Source organism: Dendrobates tinctorius, unplaced genomic scaffold (assembly GCF_039654945.1).
Source record: "Dendrobates tinctorius isolate UK_male_01 unplaced genomic scaffold, ASM3965494v1 ptg000163l, whole genome shotgun sequence".
In the NCBI taxonomy this organism is placed as follows: Eukaryota; Metazoa; Chordata; class Amphibia; order Anura; family Dendrobatidae; genus Dendrobates; species Dendrobates tinctorius.
In genome coordinates, this window is record NW_027361830.1 from 7736859 (window position 1) to 7753363 (window position 16505).

A 16505-nucleotide genomic window follows, 5' to 3' on the forward strand; every position below is an offset into this window, starting at 1 on the left:
TGAACTTACAGCCATATGTGTGTCTATGAGGCTGTAAATTTGGATCGGAAGATGCACCCTCAGTCTGTGTATTGTAGTCCATATACGGACTGTGAACTATAGCATACTGAACCAGACACAACATGGAAACCCATAATTTTACTGTTGACAGATGACTGAACTGAGTAAGGGCGTAAGGACCTGTGGGATGAGTTGAAGTTTTTATTAGTAGCATTTTTTTTATTGATTTTTATTCAGATTTTACAGCTACAGAATTTATACAAAAGAAAAAAAACAGTTTTACCACCATTTATATAGATTTTTTTTAATATATATTTTGTATACTGTTGGACAATAAAAACAATTTGTTAGAAAAAAATAATTGATTTTTGTGTCCATATTCTGAGAGCTGTAAGATTTTTTTCCCCTACTGAGACACACAAGGGCTTCTTTTCTGTGTAAAGAGAGGATGTTTTCAGTGATACCATTTTTTTTGTTAGTATGGTGAAAAAGCTACATTATTGGCATGTTTTTTATTTAATCTTTTTATGATGTTCACTGTATATATAGTTTTCTTCTTTACGGATGCGACAGTGCCAATTATACGCATATTACTTACCGGTAATGTGTTTTTTCGTAACCCATGACGGCATCACGAGAGAGGGGATCCACCCTTCAAGGACCGGAAACCTTCAAGATAAAAATGGCAGCTCCTCTCTCCGCATCAGTTGGTTTACAGAGCACGAGAGGAACTTCCAGGTTAGGCTACACACTTTTATATATACATTTACATCCCTATTAATTCTTAACTTCCACCAACACCAAAAGGGTGTATAAAAACTAAGAACCACCGATCAGAAAGTGATTAATTCAGCAAAAGGGAGGGAACATAAGGGTGCCATCATGGGTTATGAAAAAACACATTACCAGTAAGTAATATACGTGTTTTTCAGTCACCCATGACGGCACCACGAGAGTATTACAGAGAATTACTCATAATCTTAAGCCGGGAACACCGCCTGTAGAACCCTTCTCCCAAACGTGAGGTAAGAGGAAGCAGACAGATCCAGTCTATAGTGCTCATAACAGGTGGACAGAGAGGACCATGTGGCTGCATTACAGTTCTGGTCGATGGAGGCATCTGCCTTCTTTGCCCAGGATGCCGCCACGGCTCTTGTGAAATGGGCCTTCAGACCTTCTGGGATGGCCCTACCTGCACTGACATAAGCTAGCTTAATAGCCTCTCTGATCCATCTCGCTAAGGCTCTGATCCATCTCTCGCTAAGGTCCTCTTGGACACCTTAAGACCCTTTCTAGACCCCTGGAATACTATAAAAAGGGCCCTTTGTTTACTCCATGGTTCTGTGACTGCTAAATACTGAAGTAAACATCTACTTGGAATATGGCTTGCAGCCAATGAAAACCCAAAAGTCATTATCTCAGTAAATTAGAATAATTAACAAAAAATAACTGCAAAGGCTTCCTAAGCATTTAAAAAGGTCTCGATAGGCCCCGTCACACTAAGCGATCGCACCAGTGATCACGACAACGACACGACCTGGCAGAGATCGTTTGTGCATCGCTACATGGTCGCTAGTTAGCTGTCAAACAGGCAGATCTCATAAATGACACAGCAGCGATCAGCGATCTGTATAACGACCTCGGCGGTCGTTGGGACGTGTCAACAGCATGTATTGTAAAAGACCGAGATCTCGATAGGCGTGATTGAGCGTTACCTTTTCCACGCCCCTCTGCACAGATTGGTGGTCACTGGTAAGCTCTCACTTTGTGATTGGGCAATCGCGTCATAAAAGACGACGTATTAGTGCTCCCTTCCATTGTCCTCGAGGTTCATCCGATATTACAACAGCGTACCATATTGCATCCTGTGAGCCACAGCGAGCCTTCTGCTTTCCTGCTCCTGCGATCCAGTCTGAGCCGCTATTGCGTTTGCCTTGGATTTATTCCTTCAGGATTTTTAAACTGTCTTGTAAGGTAAGCACTTTTTTTTTTTTTTTGATGTTTGTGGCATTGAACTTTTTAGAACTTTTTTCAACATTTAGATATGTTTTTATGTACAGCAGCCATTTTACTTTTCCAGCCATGCCCGCCGCCATCACATGCTCTGTATTTCATTTCCATTTATCGGACAGTTATCATTTATATGTCATTTTAACTATGTTGTACAATTATTTTATGCTTTCCATAGGCATTGTATGCTTTTCTAAGGTCATGTTTAGCCATTTCATTTTTACAGCCGCGCCCACCCCCGCCATTACTGTATTGTCCATTTTTAGTTTATGCTACCACAAACAAATGGAGGGCCGCTTTGGCATGAGTAGCCATTTTATTGTTTCTACCGCGCCCACCACCGCCATTTTGGGATTATAGCGGCGTTAAGATTTGTAGGTCATCAATGTATTGTATGTTATCGCAGTTCGATTACACATTTTTTTAATGCTGTTAAATTGCCACGTTTGTTTTTTTCAATCTTCCTGACGCGCCCACCCCTGCCATTACTATTCTCTATTGAGGTTATGCTAAAACAACAAGCTATTGTAGGGGCCGCTTTGGGATGGGCAGCCATTTTTTTTCCTGACGTGCCCACCACCGCCATTTTATGATCCTAGCTTTGTTAACATTTGTAGGCCATCTATGTATTTTATTTAATCGTACATTACAATAAAACAAATGTTACATGTATTGGGCCATTCTCACTGATTCCTTTTTTTTTTCAGATGGCCGATAAGCAAGATTTTCTGCGTGACTTCATTGAGATGTACCGCTCGATGCCTTGCTTGTGGAAAATAAAGTCGGCGGATTACAGCAACAGGATGAAAAAGAAGGAGGCGTACCAAAAACTGGTTGAGCTTTCAAAAAAACATTATCCCAATGAGGCAGTGGATGAGGCAGTGGTCAAAAAAAGGATTCAGGGCCTCCGCACTGTATACAGGAAAGAACTGAACAAAGTGGAGAATTCAAGCCCGTCTGGAGCCGGGTCTGAAGACGTATATGTCCCCAAATTGTGGTACTTTGATCTTCTTGCTTTCACAAGGGACCAAGAAGTACCAAGAAAAATGGCTTCTGTGTTGGCACCAGACCCTGTGATCCAGCAGGACTCCCCTGTCGAAGACGTAAGTACCTTGTTTTCTTCTAATAAACATTGCAGTGTACATGCCCTAGTGCAGTGGTCCCCAACCTTTTTTGCACCAGGGACCGGCTTGAACCAAGACCATTCTTCCATGGCCCGGCAGGGCGGGGATGGAGGTGTGACAGGGGCGGGGCTTTGGTCATAAGGGGGCGGGGCTATGGACGCGGTTGTAGTTTAGCAATGCATACATACATTTAATTATAACATTTATAATGTGACTCAACTCACCATAGGTTTTGAATGAGTGGGAGCACCTGGCTTGTTTCTGTTTCAGTGGGAGCACTGGGCTACTTCTACTGATGACCGTCACTGCTAATGATGATTGGAACCTACAAGGAAATGGAGCATTGAGCACTTAAGAACAATTGTACTGGAGTACTGTACATGCTGATTATTTTCTAATCATCAGAAAATGTATGTGTGGTCCCCCCCGTCCAGCTCTGTGTGGCTCCCCCTGTTGTATGCATGGCTCCCCTGTCCCATCCTGTATACATGGCTCTGCTCCCACTCTCCCATCCTGTATACATGGCTCTGCTCCCATCCTGTATACATGGCTCCGCTCCCATCCTCCCATCCTGTATGCATGGCTCTGCTCCCATCCTCCCATCCTGTATGCATGGCTCTGCTCCCATTCTCCCATCCTGTATACATGGCTCCGCTCCCATCCTCCCATCCTGTATGCATGGCTCTGCTCCCACTCTTCTATCCTGTATACATGGCTCCCCTGTCCCATCCTGTATGCATGGCTCCGCTCCCATTCTCCCTCCCCTGTGTATATGGCTCCGCTCCCATTCTCCCTCCCCTGTGTATATGGCTCCGCTCCCACTCTCCCTCCCTTGTATATATGGCTCCGCTCCCATTCTCCCTCCCGTGTATATGTGGCTCCGCTCCCATTCTCCCTCCTGTGTATATGGCTCCGCTCCCCCTCTCCCTCCCCTGTGTATATGGCTCCGCTCCCATTCTCCCTCCCCTGTGTATATGGCTCCGCTCCCATTCTCCCTCCCCTGTGTATATGGCTCCGCTCCCATTCTCCCTCCCCTGTGTATATGGCTCCGCTCCCCCTCTCCCTCCCCTGTGTATATGGCTCCGCTCCCACTCTCCCTCCCCTGTATATATGGCTCCGCTCCCACTCTCTCTCCCTTATATTTATGGCTCCGCTTGGCTCCCCCATCCTCCCCATCATACTTACCCTCACGTCGCTGAACTTCCTTCCCGTCGCTGCACGTCCCTGCATCTCGCGGCGCTTCAGCTTCTTCCTGTGCGGAGCGGTCACGTGCTACCGCTCATTAAGGTCCATGAATATGGATGCCACGCCTATGGGAGATGAGTGGCGTCCATATTCATGACCTTAAATGAGCGGTAGCACGTGACCGCTCAGCGCTGGATGAAGCCGCCGCTGGATGAAGCCGCCGCGGGATGCAGGGTGAGTATCAGCTGCTGCACCGCCCCCCGGCTCCCCTTGTGTCCGCGGACCGGCAAGGGCACTGCAACGGCCCGGCGGTTGGGGACCCCTGCCCTAGTGGACTAGAAAATTTAAATTAAAAAGGATTAATCTACCACATAGCAAAACTTATCCCTTCATTTACTGCTAAGTAACCAACTTTACCGTTTTAGGACTATCCATTTCACATACCGTGGAAGGACAGTTAATAACCATTGATACCAGTCCCATCCTCACATTATTTTGCAGTTAACATGAACGCTTGTGACTGATGATCGTGATATTCTATGCAAACTTTTGCTGTATTTGGGTGTTATAGCTTGATGATAAATTTCTTTTGTTTTGTGATGTAACATGCATTTTCTGTTCAAGCAGGACACAGAAGAGGCTGTCTCCACACCTCTGTCAATCACGCCTGAAGAAGACAGCATGGCAACGGTACAAGAGAAGGAAACTGTAGAGCCACCATCGTCATCTGTGCCGAGGCGACTTACATTTTCTGGTAGAAAAAGGAAGGCCCCCACCTCGGCTACTCCAGAATTTTTACAACTTGCAACAAAAGTCCTAACGACACCGGCAGAACCAACCACAGATTACCGGATTTGCTTACTATGCGAATGAAAAGCTACAAACATTAGATCCGATACAGCGTGTTCATGCTGAAAGGGTAATGCTAGAGGTTTTGAGTCAAGCGGCAACAGGAAAACTTACTGACACGTCTGGTGTCATGGACAGACGTCATAATCCGCTGTACTCTTGGCCGCACAATCCAGAGCCTCTTGAAACAACTATGAGGAGGGGGATAGACCCTCAGCAGAACCCAAGCCATGTTCCCCCACCCTTTTTTAATACACCGCCAAGGCAACGTGGTAATGACAACAAAGCATATTACCAACAGTTGTAGTAGGGGGAATATTTTGTAAAGTTTTCTGTTGTGTATATATTTTGTAAATTGTTTTTGTTATTTTAATAAAAATGTGATTTATCTACTTAATAGTGGTCTGCTTTTCTTGTTTTTTTATTTCAACACTTTTTTTATAAAAATAAAAATGTGATATTTATCTTTCATCTACTTTAACCCCTTCACCCCCAAGGGTGGTTTGCACGTTCATGACCGGGCCAATTTTTACAATTCTGACCACTGTACCTTTATGAGGTCATAACTCTGGAACGCTTCCATGGATCCTGGTGATTCTGACATTGTTTTCTCGTGACATATTGTACTTCATGTTAGTGGTAAAATTTCATTCAAATAACTTGCGTTTATTTGTGAAAAAAATGGAAATTTGGCAAAAATTTTGAAAATTTCGCAATTTTCCAACTTTGAATTTTTATGCCCTTAAATCACAGAGATACGGCACACAAAAAACTTGATAAGTAACATTTCCCACATGTTTACTTTACATCAGCACAATTTTGGAACCAAAATTTTTTTTTGTTAGGAAGTTATAAGGGTTAAAAGTTGACCAGCGATTTCTCATTTTTACAACACCATTTTATTTTTAGGACCACATCACATTTGAAGCCACTTTGAGGGGTCTATATGATAGAAAATACCCAAAAGTGACACCATTCTAAAAACTGAACCCCTTAAGGTGCTCAAAACCACATTCAAGAAGTTTATTAACCCATTAGGTGCGTCACAGGAATTTTTTTGAATATTTAAAAAGAAATGAACATCTAACTTTTTTTCACAAAAAAAATACTTCAGGTTCAATTTTTTTTATTTTACCAAGGGTAACAGGAGAAATTGGACTGCAAAAGTTATTGTGCAATTTGTCCTGAGTACGCTGATACCTGGTTTGTGGGGGGGAACGACTGTTTCGGCGCATGGCAGAGCTCAGAATGGAAGGAGTGCCGTTTGACTTTTTCAATGCAAAATTGGCTGGAATTCAGATCGGACGCCATGTCACGTTTGGAGAGTCCCTGATGTACCTAAACAGTGGAAACCCCCTACAAGTGACCCCATTTTGGAAACTAGACCCCCCAAGGAACTTATCTAGATATGTGGTGAGAACTTTGAACCTACAAGGGCTTTACAGAAGTTTATAACGTACAGCGGTACAATTAAAAAATCATATTTTTTCCACAAAAATGATCTTTTCACCCCAATTTTTATTTTCCCAAGGGTAACAGGACCCTAAAAGTTATTGTGCAATTTGTCCTGAGTACGCTGATACCCCACATGTGGGGGTAAACCACTATTTGGGCGCATGGCAGAGCTCGGAAGGGAAGCAGCGCCATTTGACGTTTTTGGCTGGAATTGAGATCGGACACCATGTCGCGTTTGGAAAACCCCTGATGTACCAAAACAGTGGAAATCCCCCACAAATGACACCATTTTGTAAACTAGACCCCCTAAGGAACTTATCTAGATGTGTGGTGAGAACTTTGAACCCCCATGGGCTTCACAGAAGTTTATAACATAAAGCCATACAATTAAAAAATCATATTTTTTCCACAAAAATGATCTTTTCACCCTCAATTCTTTTTTTTCCAAGGGTAACAGGACCATAAAAGTTATTGTGCAATTTGTTCTGAGTACGCTGATACCCCACATGTGGGGGTAAACCACTATTTGGGCGCATGGCAGAGCTCGGAAGGGAAGCAGCGCCATTTGACGTTTTTGGCTGGAATTGAGATCGGACACCATGTCGCGTTTGGAAAACTCCTGATGTACCAAAACAGTGGAAACCCCCACAAATGACACCATTTTGGAAACTAGACCCCCTAAGGAACTTATCTAGATGTGTGGTGAGCACTTTGACCCCCCCAGTGCTTCACAGAAGTTTATAATGCCCGGGCGTGAAAATAAATAATTTGTATTTTTTCCACAAACATGATCTTTTAGTCACCATTTTTTTATTTTCCCAAGGGTACCAGGAGAAATTGGACCCCAAAAGTTGTTGTCCAATTTGTCCTGAGTATGCTGATACCCCATATGTGGGAGAAAACTACTGTATGGGCACACGTCGGGGCTCGGAAGGGAAGTAGTGACGTTTTGGAATGCAGACTTTGATGGAATGGTCTGCGGGTGTCATGTTGCCTTTGGAGAGCCCCTAATGTACCTAAACAGTGGAAACCCCCCACAAATGACACCATTTTGTAAACTAGACCCCCCAAGGAACTTATCTAGATGTGTGGTGAGCACTTTGAACCCCCCAGTGCTTCACAGAAGTTTATAACGCCCGGGCGTGAAAATAAAAAATTCGTATTTTTTCCACAAACATGATCTTTTAGTCACCATTTTTTTTATTTTCCCAAGGGTACCAGGAGAAATTGGACCCCAAAAGTTGTTGTCCAATTTGTCCTGAGTATGCTGATACCCCATATGTGGGAGAAAACTACTGTATGGGCACACGTCGGGGCTCGGAAGGGAAGTAGTGACGTTTTGGAATGCAGACTTTGATGGAATGGTCTGCGGGTGTCATGTTGCCTTTGGAGAGCCCCTAATGTACCTAAACAGTGGAAACCCCCCACAAATTACCCCATTTTGAAAACTAGACCCACTAAGGAACTTATCTAGATGTGAGGTGAGCACTTTGAACCCCCAAGGGCTTCACTGAAGTTTATAATGCCAGGGCATGAAAATAAAAAAATCGTATTTTTTCCAGAAACATGATCAATTAGTCCCCAATTTTTTCATTTTCCCAAGGGTAACAGGAGAAATTGGACCCCCAAAAGTTGTTGTCCAATTTGGCCTGAGTACGCTGACACCCCATATGTGGGAGAAAACTACTGTATGGACACACGTCGGGGCTCGGAAGGGAAGCAGTGACGTTTTGGAATGCAGACTTTGATGGAATGGTCTGCGGGTGTCATGTGCGTTTGGAGAGCCCCTGATGTACCTAAACTATTGAAACTCCCCACAAGTGACCCCATTTTGGACACTAGACCCCCCACGGAACTTATCTAGATGTGTGGTGAGCACTTTGAACCCCCAAGTGCTTCACAGAAGTTTATAACACTCGGACGTGAAAATAAAAAAAATCATTTTTTTCCACAAAAATGATATTTTTGCCCCCAATTTTTTATTTTCCTAAGGGTAACAGGAGAAATTGGACCCCAAAAATTGTTTTGCAATTTGTCCTGAGTAGGCTGATACATTACATGTGGGGGTAAAACACTGTTTGGGCACATGGCAGAGCTTGGAAGGGAAGGAGCACCATTTGACTTTTTCAACTCAGAATTGGCTGGAATTGAGATCAGACGCCATGTTGCATTTGGAGAGCCCCTGATGTGCCCAAACAGTGGAAACCCCCAATTATAACTCCAACCCTAACCCCAACACACCCCTAACCCTAATCTGAGCCCTAACCCTAGCCCTAACCCTAACCCTAGCCCTAACCCTAAGGCTGTGTGCACACGCTGCGGATTTTGCTGCGGTTTCTGCTGCGGTGTACAGTACCATGATTCCCTATGGGAATCAAAAACCGCAGTGCAGACGGTGCGTAATTTTCCGCGCGGATTATCTTCGGTTTTCAATCCGCAGAAAGAATTGACATGTCAATTCTTTCTGCGGATTCTCCTGCGGTTTGCCATCTCATCTATTGAGGAGATGAAAAACCGCAGGACAAAACCGCAGAGCAATCCGCAGGTAAAAGACCTGCGGTTTCACCTGCGGATTTTACAAAATCCGCGCGGATGAATCCGCACCTAATCCGCAGCGTGTGCACACAGCCTTACCCTAACGGGAAAATGGAGATAAATACTTTTTTTTTAGTTTTATTATTTTTCCCTAACTAAGGGGGTGATAACGGGGGGTTTGATTTACTATTTATGGCGGTTTTTATGTTTGGCGGCTGTCACAAGCTAAAAGACGCTTTTTATTGTAAAATAGTTTTTGCATCACCACATTTTGAGAGCTATAATTTTTCCGTATTTTGACCCACCGAGTCATGTGGGGTCTTATTTTTTGCGGGACGAGTTGACGTTTTTATTGGTACCATTTTCGGGCACGTGACATTTTTTGATCGCTTTTTATTCCTATTTTTGGGACGCAGAATGAGCAAAAACCAGCGTTTCATGAATTTCTTTTGGGGGGGTGCGTTTACACCGTTCCGCGTGCGGTAAAATTGATAAAGCGGTTTTATTCTTCGGGTCAGTACGGTTACAGCGATACCTCATTTAGGTCGTTTTTTTATGTTTTTGTCGGTTTTATGCAATGAAAACTATTTTATATAAAAAATAATTATTTTTGCATCGCTTTATTCTGCGAACTATAACTTTTTTATTTTTTCGCTGATGATGCTGTGTGGAGGCTCGTTTTTTGCGGGACAAGATGACGTTTTCAGCGGTACCATGGATATTTATATGCGTCTTTTTGATCGCGCATTATTACACTTTTTGTTTGGCGGTATGATAATAAATCATTATTTTTTGCTTCGTTTTTTATTTTTATTTTTTAAGGGGTTCGCTAAAAGGGTTAACTAATGGGACAGTTTTATAGGGCGGGTCATTACGGACGTGGCGATACCTAATATGTGTACTTTTATTGTTTTTTTTTTATTATTATTTCCAAAAAATGGATTTATTGAGGGAATATCTTTTTTTTTTTTTCTAATTTATTTGGCGATTTTTTTTAATTTATTTTTACATTTTTTTTTATTTTTTTTTTACTTTATTACATAGTCCCACGTGGGCGCCGCTGATTGCGGTAGACGTACTATCCCGTCCACGGTCATACAGGCCCGGGTACCGTGGACGGGATAGTACGTCTCATGTCAGGAAGGGGTTAATCTACTCAGCACACACGGGGTTATGGGAAGGGTTAAGGGATGGTCATGGCCGCCATGTTGGCTGTACAGAAGTTCAAGATGCCTAGATATAATGGGAGTACTAACAGTCATGAGAGTACCAGCAGTGGTAAAAAAATTAAAAATGGACACCATTTCTTTTATAGGCCGCGGTCACACTAGCGCTAAAAACTGAAAGACGCCCGTAGAACGCTAATGCAAGTTTATGTGTGCGCTAATAAAACACATTACACACGCACCCGGACGTGTGCCCAACTTACCCATCATTTTGAAATAATACGACACAGCTGCGTATATAAACTTAAAATATATATATTTTTTACATAAATATATAATATATTTTTTTTTTTGTAAACATTTTTCAAAATTTTTTAACATAAATAAAAAATAGCTGTCAACAGAAGAAAAACAACTAATTGGGCCTGCACCCTGTTGTAGGCCCGCCAAGAACCTCTCCAGCATCACTCCGTACATACATCCATTGCTGCCAGAGTCACTGCCATCGCTGCCCTCATCCGCCGGTGAGAAGCCAGCAGGGCCTGTGCAGTGGGGATTTCTGTTGATGAAATGGTAAAAGTAAACCAGTCAATTATTTTGAAACTACAAAATAAAGGTACATGGTTGTTGTTTTAATGCTTACGGTATTGTGGCGGTTCAGTTCCCTCTGGTGAGGGGCTAATAGCCCACCCGGATCCATTGGCACCACCGGCTAGGGGACAAAAAAGAAAATATTACACGACTGCCCACCATCCTTTCCAAACCAAAAGGTTCCAGTCCCCCTTTTTTTCATCGAATAATACGTGCTTTAATTACCGGATGGAGAGCCTGCACCCATATCACGGAGTGATGCAGGTGAGAGTATCGCCTGTGGGGGCGGGCTGGCAGCAGGCGAAGGAGTTGCTGGTGGAGCAGAGGGATCCCCTGGAGATGGTGGGGCTGATGGTGGTGCTGACCGAGACGGTGGGGTTGATGGTGATGGTGGTCCTAGAGATAGGAAAAACATTCTATTGATATCTGTATGTTAAATGCTTTTTTTCATTTTGAAAACAACGCTGTGCCGAATATTGTGAGGCGAGTAGTTAAATCCTCACCAGTATTCTAATACCGCAAAGCTCATCTACTATTATACAATCCTAACGAGTATACTTGCTCTTCCCAATTAATAATTTTATGGGGTACTCTTTTACAGGTGTGCTTTTAACGACTGCAATAACAAATTTTTTTTTCTTTATTCTTCTTTTACTACTTGCCTAACATTTAAAATTTAATTTTAGTTTAAATTTAAAAAAGGTTTTTAATAATTACTTAAATTTTTTTTTAAAATCATTAGAAGTGCATGTTTATTTACAAAAAAAAAAAAAAAAAAAGATGGCCTTGACACTTTATTAAAGTTTCACTTTCGGTATAATACATTAAAATGCCCCAGCATTTTTATGTTTTATACCAATGCTGAAAGCAAATGCCATCATGCTGCGTGTTTACATGCTGACACTGTTCAAGGGCACAACGTGCTCCGTCTGTTATGGCGCGGTAGAGTACACGTCCATAGACATCATACAAAACAAAACAAAACATCATCAGATCCGGTCAAAAACACTCACCCTGTCCCCTTTGGTTTTCTGTGCGGATGCTGGCGATGCGGTGACTCGAGCAGTATCGCAGATCGGCCAGCTTTTTGCGGATCTGCGTGGTGGTCCGCTCGATGCCAAAGTTCCGCATTAGGCCTCTCCTGATTTTTCTTAGTACCCAATTCTTGTGGAGCATGGGACGGGTGTGTCTTCCGCACTCGTAGTCCCGTGCATCCAATTGCTGTACTAAGAATCGCACCTCTGGCTCCCCCCACAGTACTGAACGCCATCTTTGTCACTCATGTGTCCTCCGGGCCGCATTAACACCGCCCACCTGAGCGTCATGACGTCACGGCGCACGTGCTATTTAGGGAACGCTGATGCGTCATATTTATACCGCGGCCTCTATGGGGACGCAACAGAGTTTGCTAATATGTCTAGGCATTACAAGTTTTCTATTGCTACAGATTCTGTTTTCAAATTTGTTTATATACTATCTGTCCATCATACGTATTAATCCTCTCTCCCAATCACACCAATCATTACCCTTCTCCCCATTACTCCCCTCTCCCATTACTCCCCTCTACCCATCACACCCATCATTTGCCTTCTCCCCATTTCTCCCCTCTCCCCATCACACCCATCATTAGCCTTCTCCCCATTACTTCTTCCCCATCATTTTGCCTTCTCCCCATTACTTCTCCTTCCCCATCACACCCATCATTTTGCCTTCTCCCCATTACTCCCCTCTACCAATCACACCCATCATTTGCCTTCTCCCCATTACTGCCCTCTCCCCATCACACCCATCTCCCCATTACTCTCCTTCCCCATCACACCCATCATTTTGCCTTCTCCCCATTACTCCTCTTTCCCCATCACACCCATCATTAGCCCTCTCCCCATTACGTCTCCTTCCCCATCACACCCATCATTTGCCTTCTCCCCATTACTCCCCTCTACCCATCACAGCCATCATTAGCCCTCTCCCTATTACTTCTCCTTCCCCCCATCACTCCCTTATTGTCCTTCTCCCTTATTGCACATATTAGTGAAATAACAAGAAAGCATTTGTAAATTTAAAATGTTTTTATTACCAGAAAGTATAATAAATAATAAAAAAAAAAATAGTTTAAATGCCGACTATATCTGATGCTGCCAAGTCACTGCACCAGGCCCGTTAAAGTATTAGCAGTACTTGTCTCGGCAGGCCTTCGCATCGTCCTTGCTCTTGCCTTGATTGACTGGTTGAAGTCCTGCAATAGCGGGTTCATTTTCACACCATTCTCCGAGCACCACGTCACCATTGCTGTCCGAGTCCACAAAGCCAGGGGGACTGTAAGCTACAGCATCGCGCTGCCGAAGAAAATTGTGAAGCATGCAACAGGCCAACACCACAGAGTCTATAGATTCCAGCTTCATGTTGATTGGTGTGTGGAAAACCCTGAAGTGGTTGGCCATGATATCGAAGGCATTCTCAGCAACACGTCGTGCCCTTGACAGTCTGTAATTAAAAATACACCTTTCCTCTGTCAAAATTTTTTGTGGGTCAGGTTTCAAAAGATTCGCATGAAGGGGGAAGGCTTCATTGCCCACAAAAACAAAGTTAAGGTTGGCAGTTGTGTCCATGTTGGTTGGTAAGTGCAGTTCACAGTTATTCAAGCGTTCCCTAAAAATAGTGTGCTCCAAAACGCCTCCGTCCGAAACCCTCCCGCTCATGCCAACATCAACGTTTATAAACTCATAATTGGCATTAACAAGGGCCATGAGGATCACACTGAAGTAGCCCTTGTAGTTATAGTAATAGGTTCCGCTGTTAGGTGATTGCGTGATCCGCACATGTTTGCCATCCAAAGCCCCACCACAGTTCGGGAACTGCCAAATACGTTCAAAATCAGATGCAATTTTTTGCCATTCCGCCTCAGAGTTTGGAAAAGGCATGTAGCTCCGCAGACTGCGGACGATGGCGTTGCTTGTCTCTGGAATTAATTTGCTGAGGAGTGATCGAGAAACAGCAGCAGAAAATTGCAAGTCTTGCATTGAACGTCCGGTTGCCAGGAATCGCAGCGTGACTGCCAAACGTTCGTCTGCCGAAACAGCTGCACGCATCTTTGTATCCTGCCGTTCAATGAGTGGCCTCACACATTCCAGTAACAATTTGAATGATTCCTCCGACATCCGCAGATAATTACGGAAATCCTGAGGATTCTTCTCCTGCAACTCCCTCACTAGATGCATGTGGGTGAATTTGGACCTCTGCTCCAGCCATTCTCTGGTCCACATGCAACGCTTTCGCTTGGAAAGCCTTTCTTCCATCCGTGCCTCTTCTTGTCGATCTCCCTACATCAGTAATGCAGCTACCACAACCACACGCTCCGCAGTGTTCACGTTCATTATGTGCAACCTGGCCGGTAAAGAAGAGAGAAGTTAATAAATAATGTTAGTAAAAAAACTTAAAGAAATTTTTATAAGAGTACTTGTTTTTTGTTAACATTGCATTTGTTAACATTGAAATAACAGCGAGCTTACAAAAGGTAACGCAGCAAAGAGCCCAAAATGGCGGGGGGTGGGCGCGGCAGGCAAAAGATTGCTGGGTAATCCGACGTTAATGGAGGATCAAATAAACAAATAGATTACCTCTAAACGTTAAAACACAACAAAGATCTAAAAATTGCAGGGGTGGGCGTGGCAAAAAAAATTCTTGGCAACACGCCTGTATATATATTGAAGGCAAGCAGCCAAAAAAAAAACAAAACAAAAAAGATGTGTTAAGATACAGCAAAAAAAAAAAATAATAAGGTCATTACAAAACATCACAAACAATATGTACCTTGCAAGGGAAATCCAAAAATCCAGAAGGTATAAATTCCAAGAAGAAGCAAAGTAGCGACTGTGACAGGATCCCAGAAAACCCACACAAGATATAGTATCCTCGTACAATGCACAAAGGACTAGCACCAGAACGTTGGAGTAATCCACAAAGCGCTCAGGAACAATGGATGGGAGCGAAATTTACGTTTTCTTTTATGCTGAGGTGTTGTAGAGGCCACCAATCGGAGCTGAGGGGCGTTACAAAAGAAAACCTAGTCCCGCCTGCGCAGCTGAGATATGAGTTGCCAACGAGGTCGCTCGTCGTTTATAAAGGGTGTCAAATTCAGCAAATGGCTCACCAGCGGGACGCCAACGATCAAAAAACGGCCCAGGACGTTCGAGCACGATCAGCGACATCGGAGCGGGGGCCACATCGCCGCTACATGTCACACACAGCGCCATCGCTGACGATGTCCCTGTTGCGTCATCAAATCGGTGTCGCTTAAGCGATATCGCTAGCGATCTCGCTTAGTGTGACAGGGCCTTTAGTCTGTTTCAGTAGGCTCCACAATCATTGAGCCCTACCCCTCGGTTAACCATCTAGATGCAGCTGTCTCTTGAGGGTTCATTGCTGCTGCAGGGTGTCACAGTGTTTGCCCTGCCTGACAGCTGCTTTTGGTGTGTTTGATTAGAGGCTAATGGAGAAATATAGAGGCCATTAAATCTGATATAGACAAAGTAATAAGAAAAAAATGTCACATATAAGCATACTGCAATGGATACTTCATTTATTAAAAAATCGCCTGCTTTTCCATTATCTCATGTTGCATGTCCATTGAATATTTTGGGAGAATCCATTTACTCATTTTCCGCAAAAACTTGCCCAAATCAAAACACAAATGAGGTGAATTATTTTCCACTGTATCCAAAAGGGCATCAAATCAATTAAATTGGGTAAATTTGAACTTTCCCCAACCAATACTATAGCAGTATGGGGTGCAGATATCCTTAATGTCTTGTATGAGCTCTATTGCTGCTGAAGTGTTTGAAGAATGAGCTCTTATTCTGGAGTGTCCCATATGCTAGTGAGGCAGGACTGGTGTCTTTCTGCCTCAGATCTTTTAATCCCACCTCTTCGGGCATGATTCACAGATCGCATAATGGTGCTACCACAATCAGCATTGTATATGATGTCAATCACAGGGAGACATGAGTAGTAGATTAATTGAGGGATTAAATCATTTTTTTAAATACTGCAGCATTAGTATAGCATATAAAACACCTTGTCAAATTAAAGAAATGCACGTCACTATAGCAACGGTCAGCCATCGGACTGGAGTTCCTCGTGCCCATCATGATTATAACATGGTACTATCTGCCGAGTCTCTACTTAACCCTTGACATTTAGACAAGTTGATAGATAATCCAGAAATCAGAGAATGTCACAATGCTTGGTCTCAAATATCTTCCCATCTAAACAGTCCTGCAATCAAAGCTTGCTTTTAAATCATTGTTCTCAGCAGCACATCATCGTGTGTAACCAGGATAAGTGCTGCTGACAACATATGATTGCGCTATTCTCATAGAATAAATTGTTCTTGTATGCATAGAACGTTCATTGGCTTTTCTAAACTGGCCATTAAACAAATACTGATCAGCTTGCATGTAGCTGATCATCAATTGTTCAATACCTCTAGCCGGCACATTGAAATGTGCTCTTACTGTGACCCCCACTTATACCTAAATTACCACTCCTGCATATTTTTTTATTTCTGAGGCTGGTTTCACACTTGCGTTTT

At 43.3% G+C, this 16505-nt stretch overlaps 1 protein-coding gene and 1 long non-coding RNA gene across 2 annotated transcripts in view; one reads left to right on the top strand and one right to left on the bottom strand.

Moving 5' to 3' along the window:
* The window catches only part of BCL2 (BCL2 apoptosis regulator), a 283465-nt gene extending 277900 nt beyond the window's left edge, over positions 1 to 5565 (top strand). Inside the window, exons 3-4 of the mRNA XM_073550176.1 lie at positions 2718 to 3113; positions 4947 to 5565. Coding sequence (XP_073406277.1) covers positions 2718 to 3113; positions 4947 to 5192 — 642 coding nt within the window. The 3' untranslated portion in view covers positions 5193 to 5565. The remainder of the gene's footprint in view (positions 1 to 2717; positions 3114 to 4946) is intronic.
* A 5211-nt stretch (positions 5566 to 10776) lies between these two features.
* LOC141052866 (uncharacterized) lies at positions 10777 to 11267 on the bottom strand. Its single transcript, XR_012220909.1, has 3 exons — positions 11141 to 11267; positions 10968 to 11036; positions 10777 to 10883 (listed from the first exon to the last, which is right to left on the bottom strand). It is a non-coding gene; the product is annotated as an uncharacterized lncRNA (long non-coding RNA).
* Positions 11268 to 16505: the final 5238 nt, after the last annotated feature.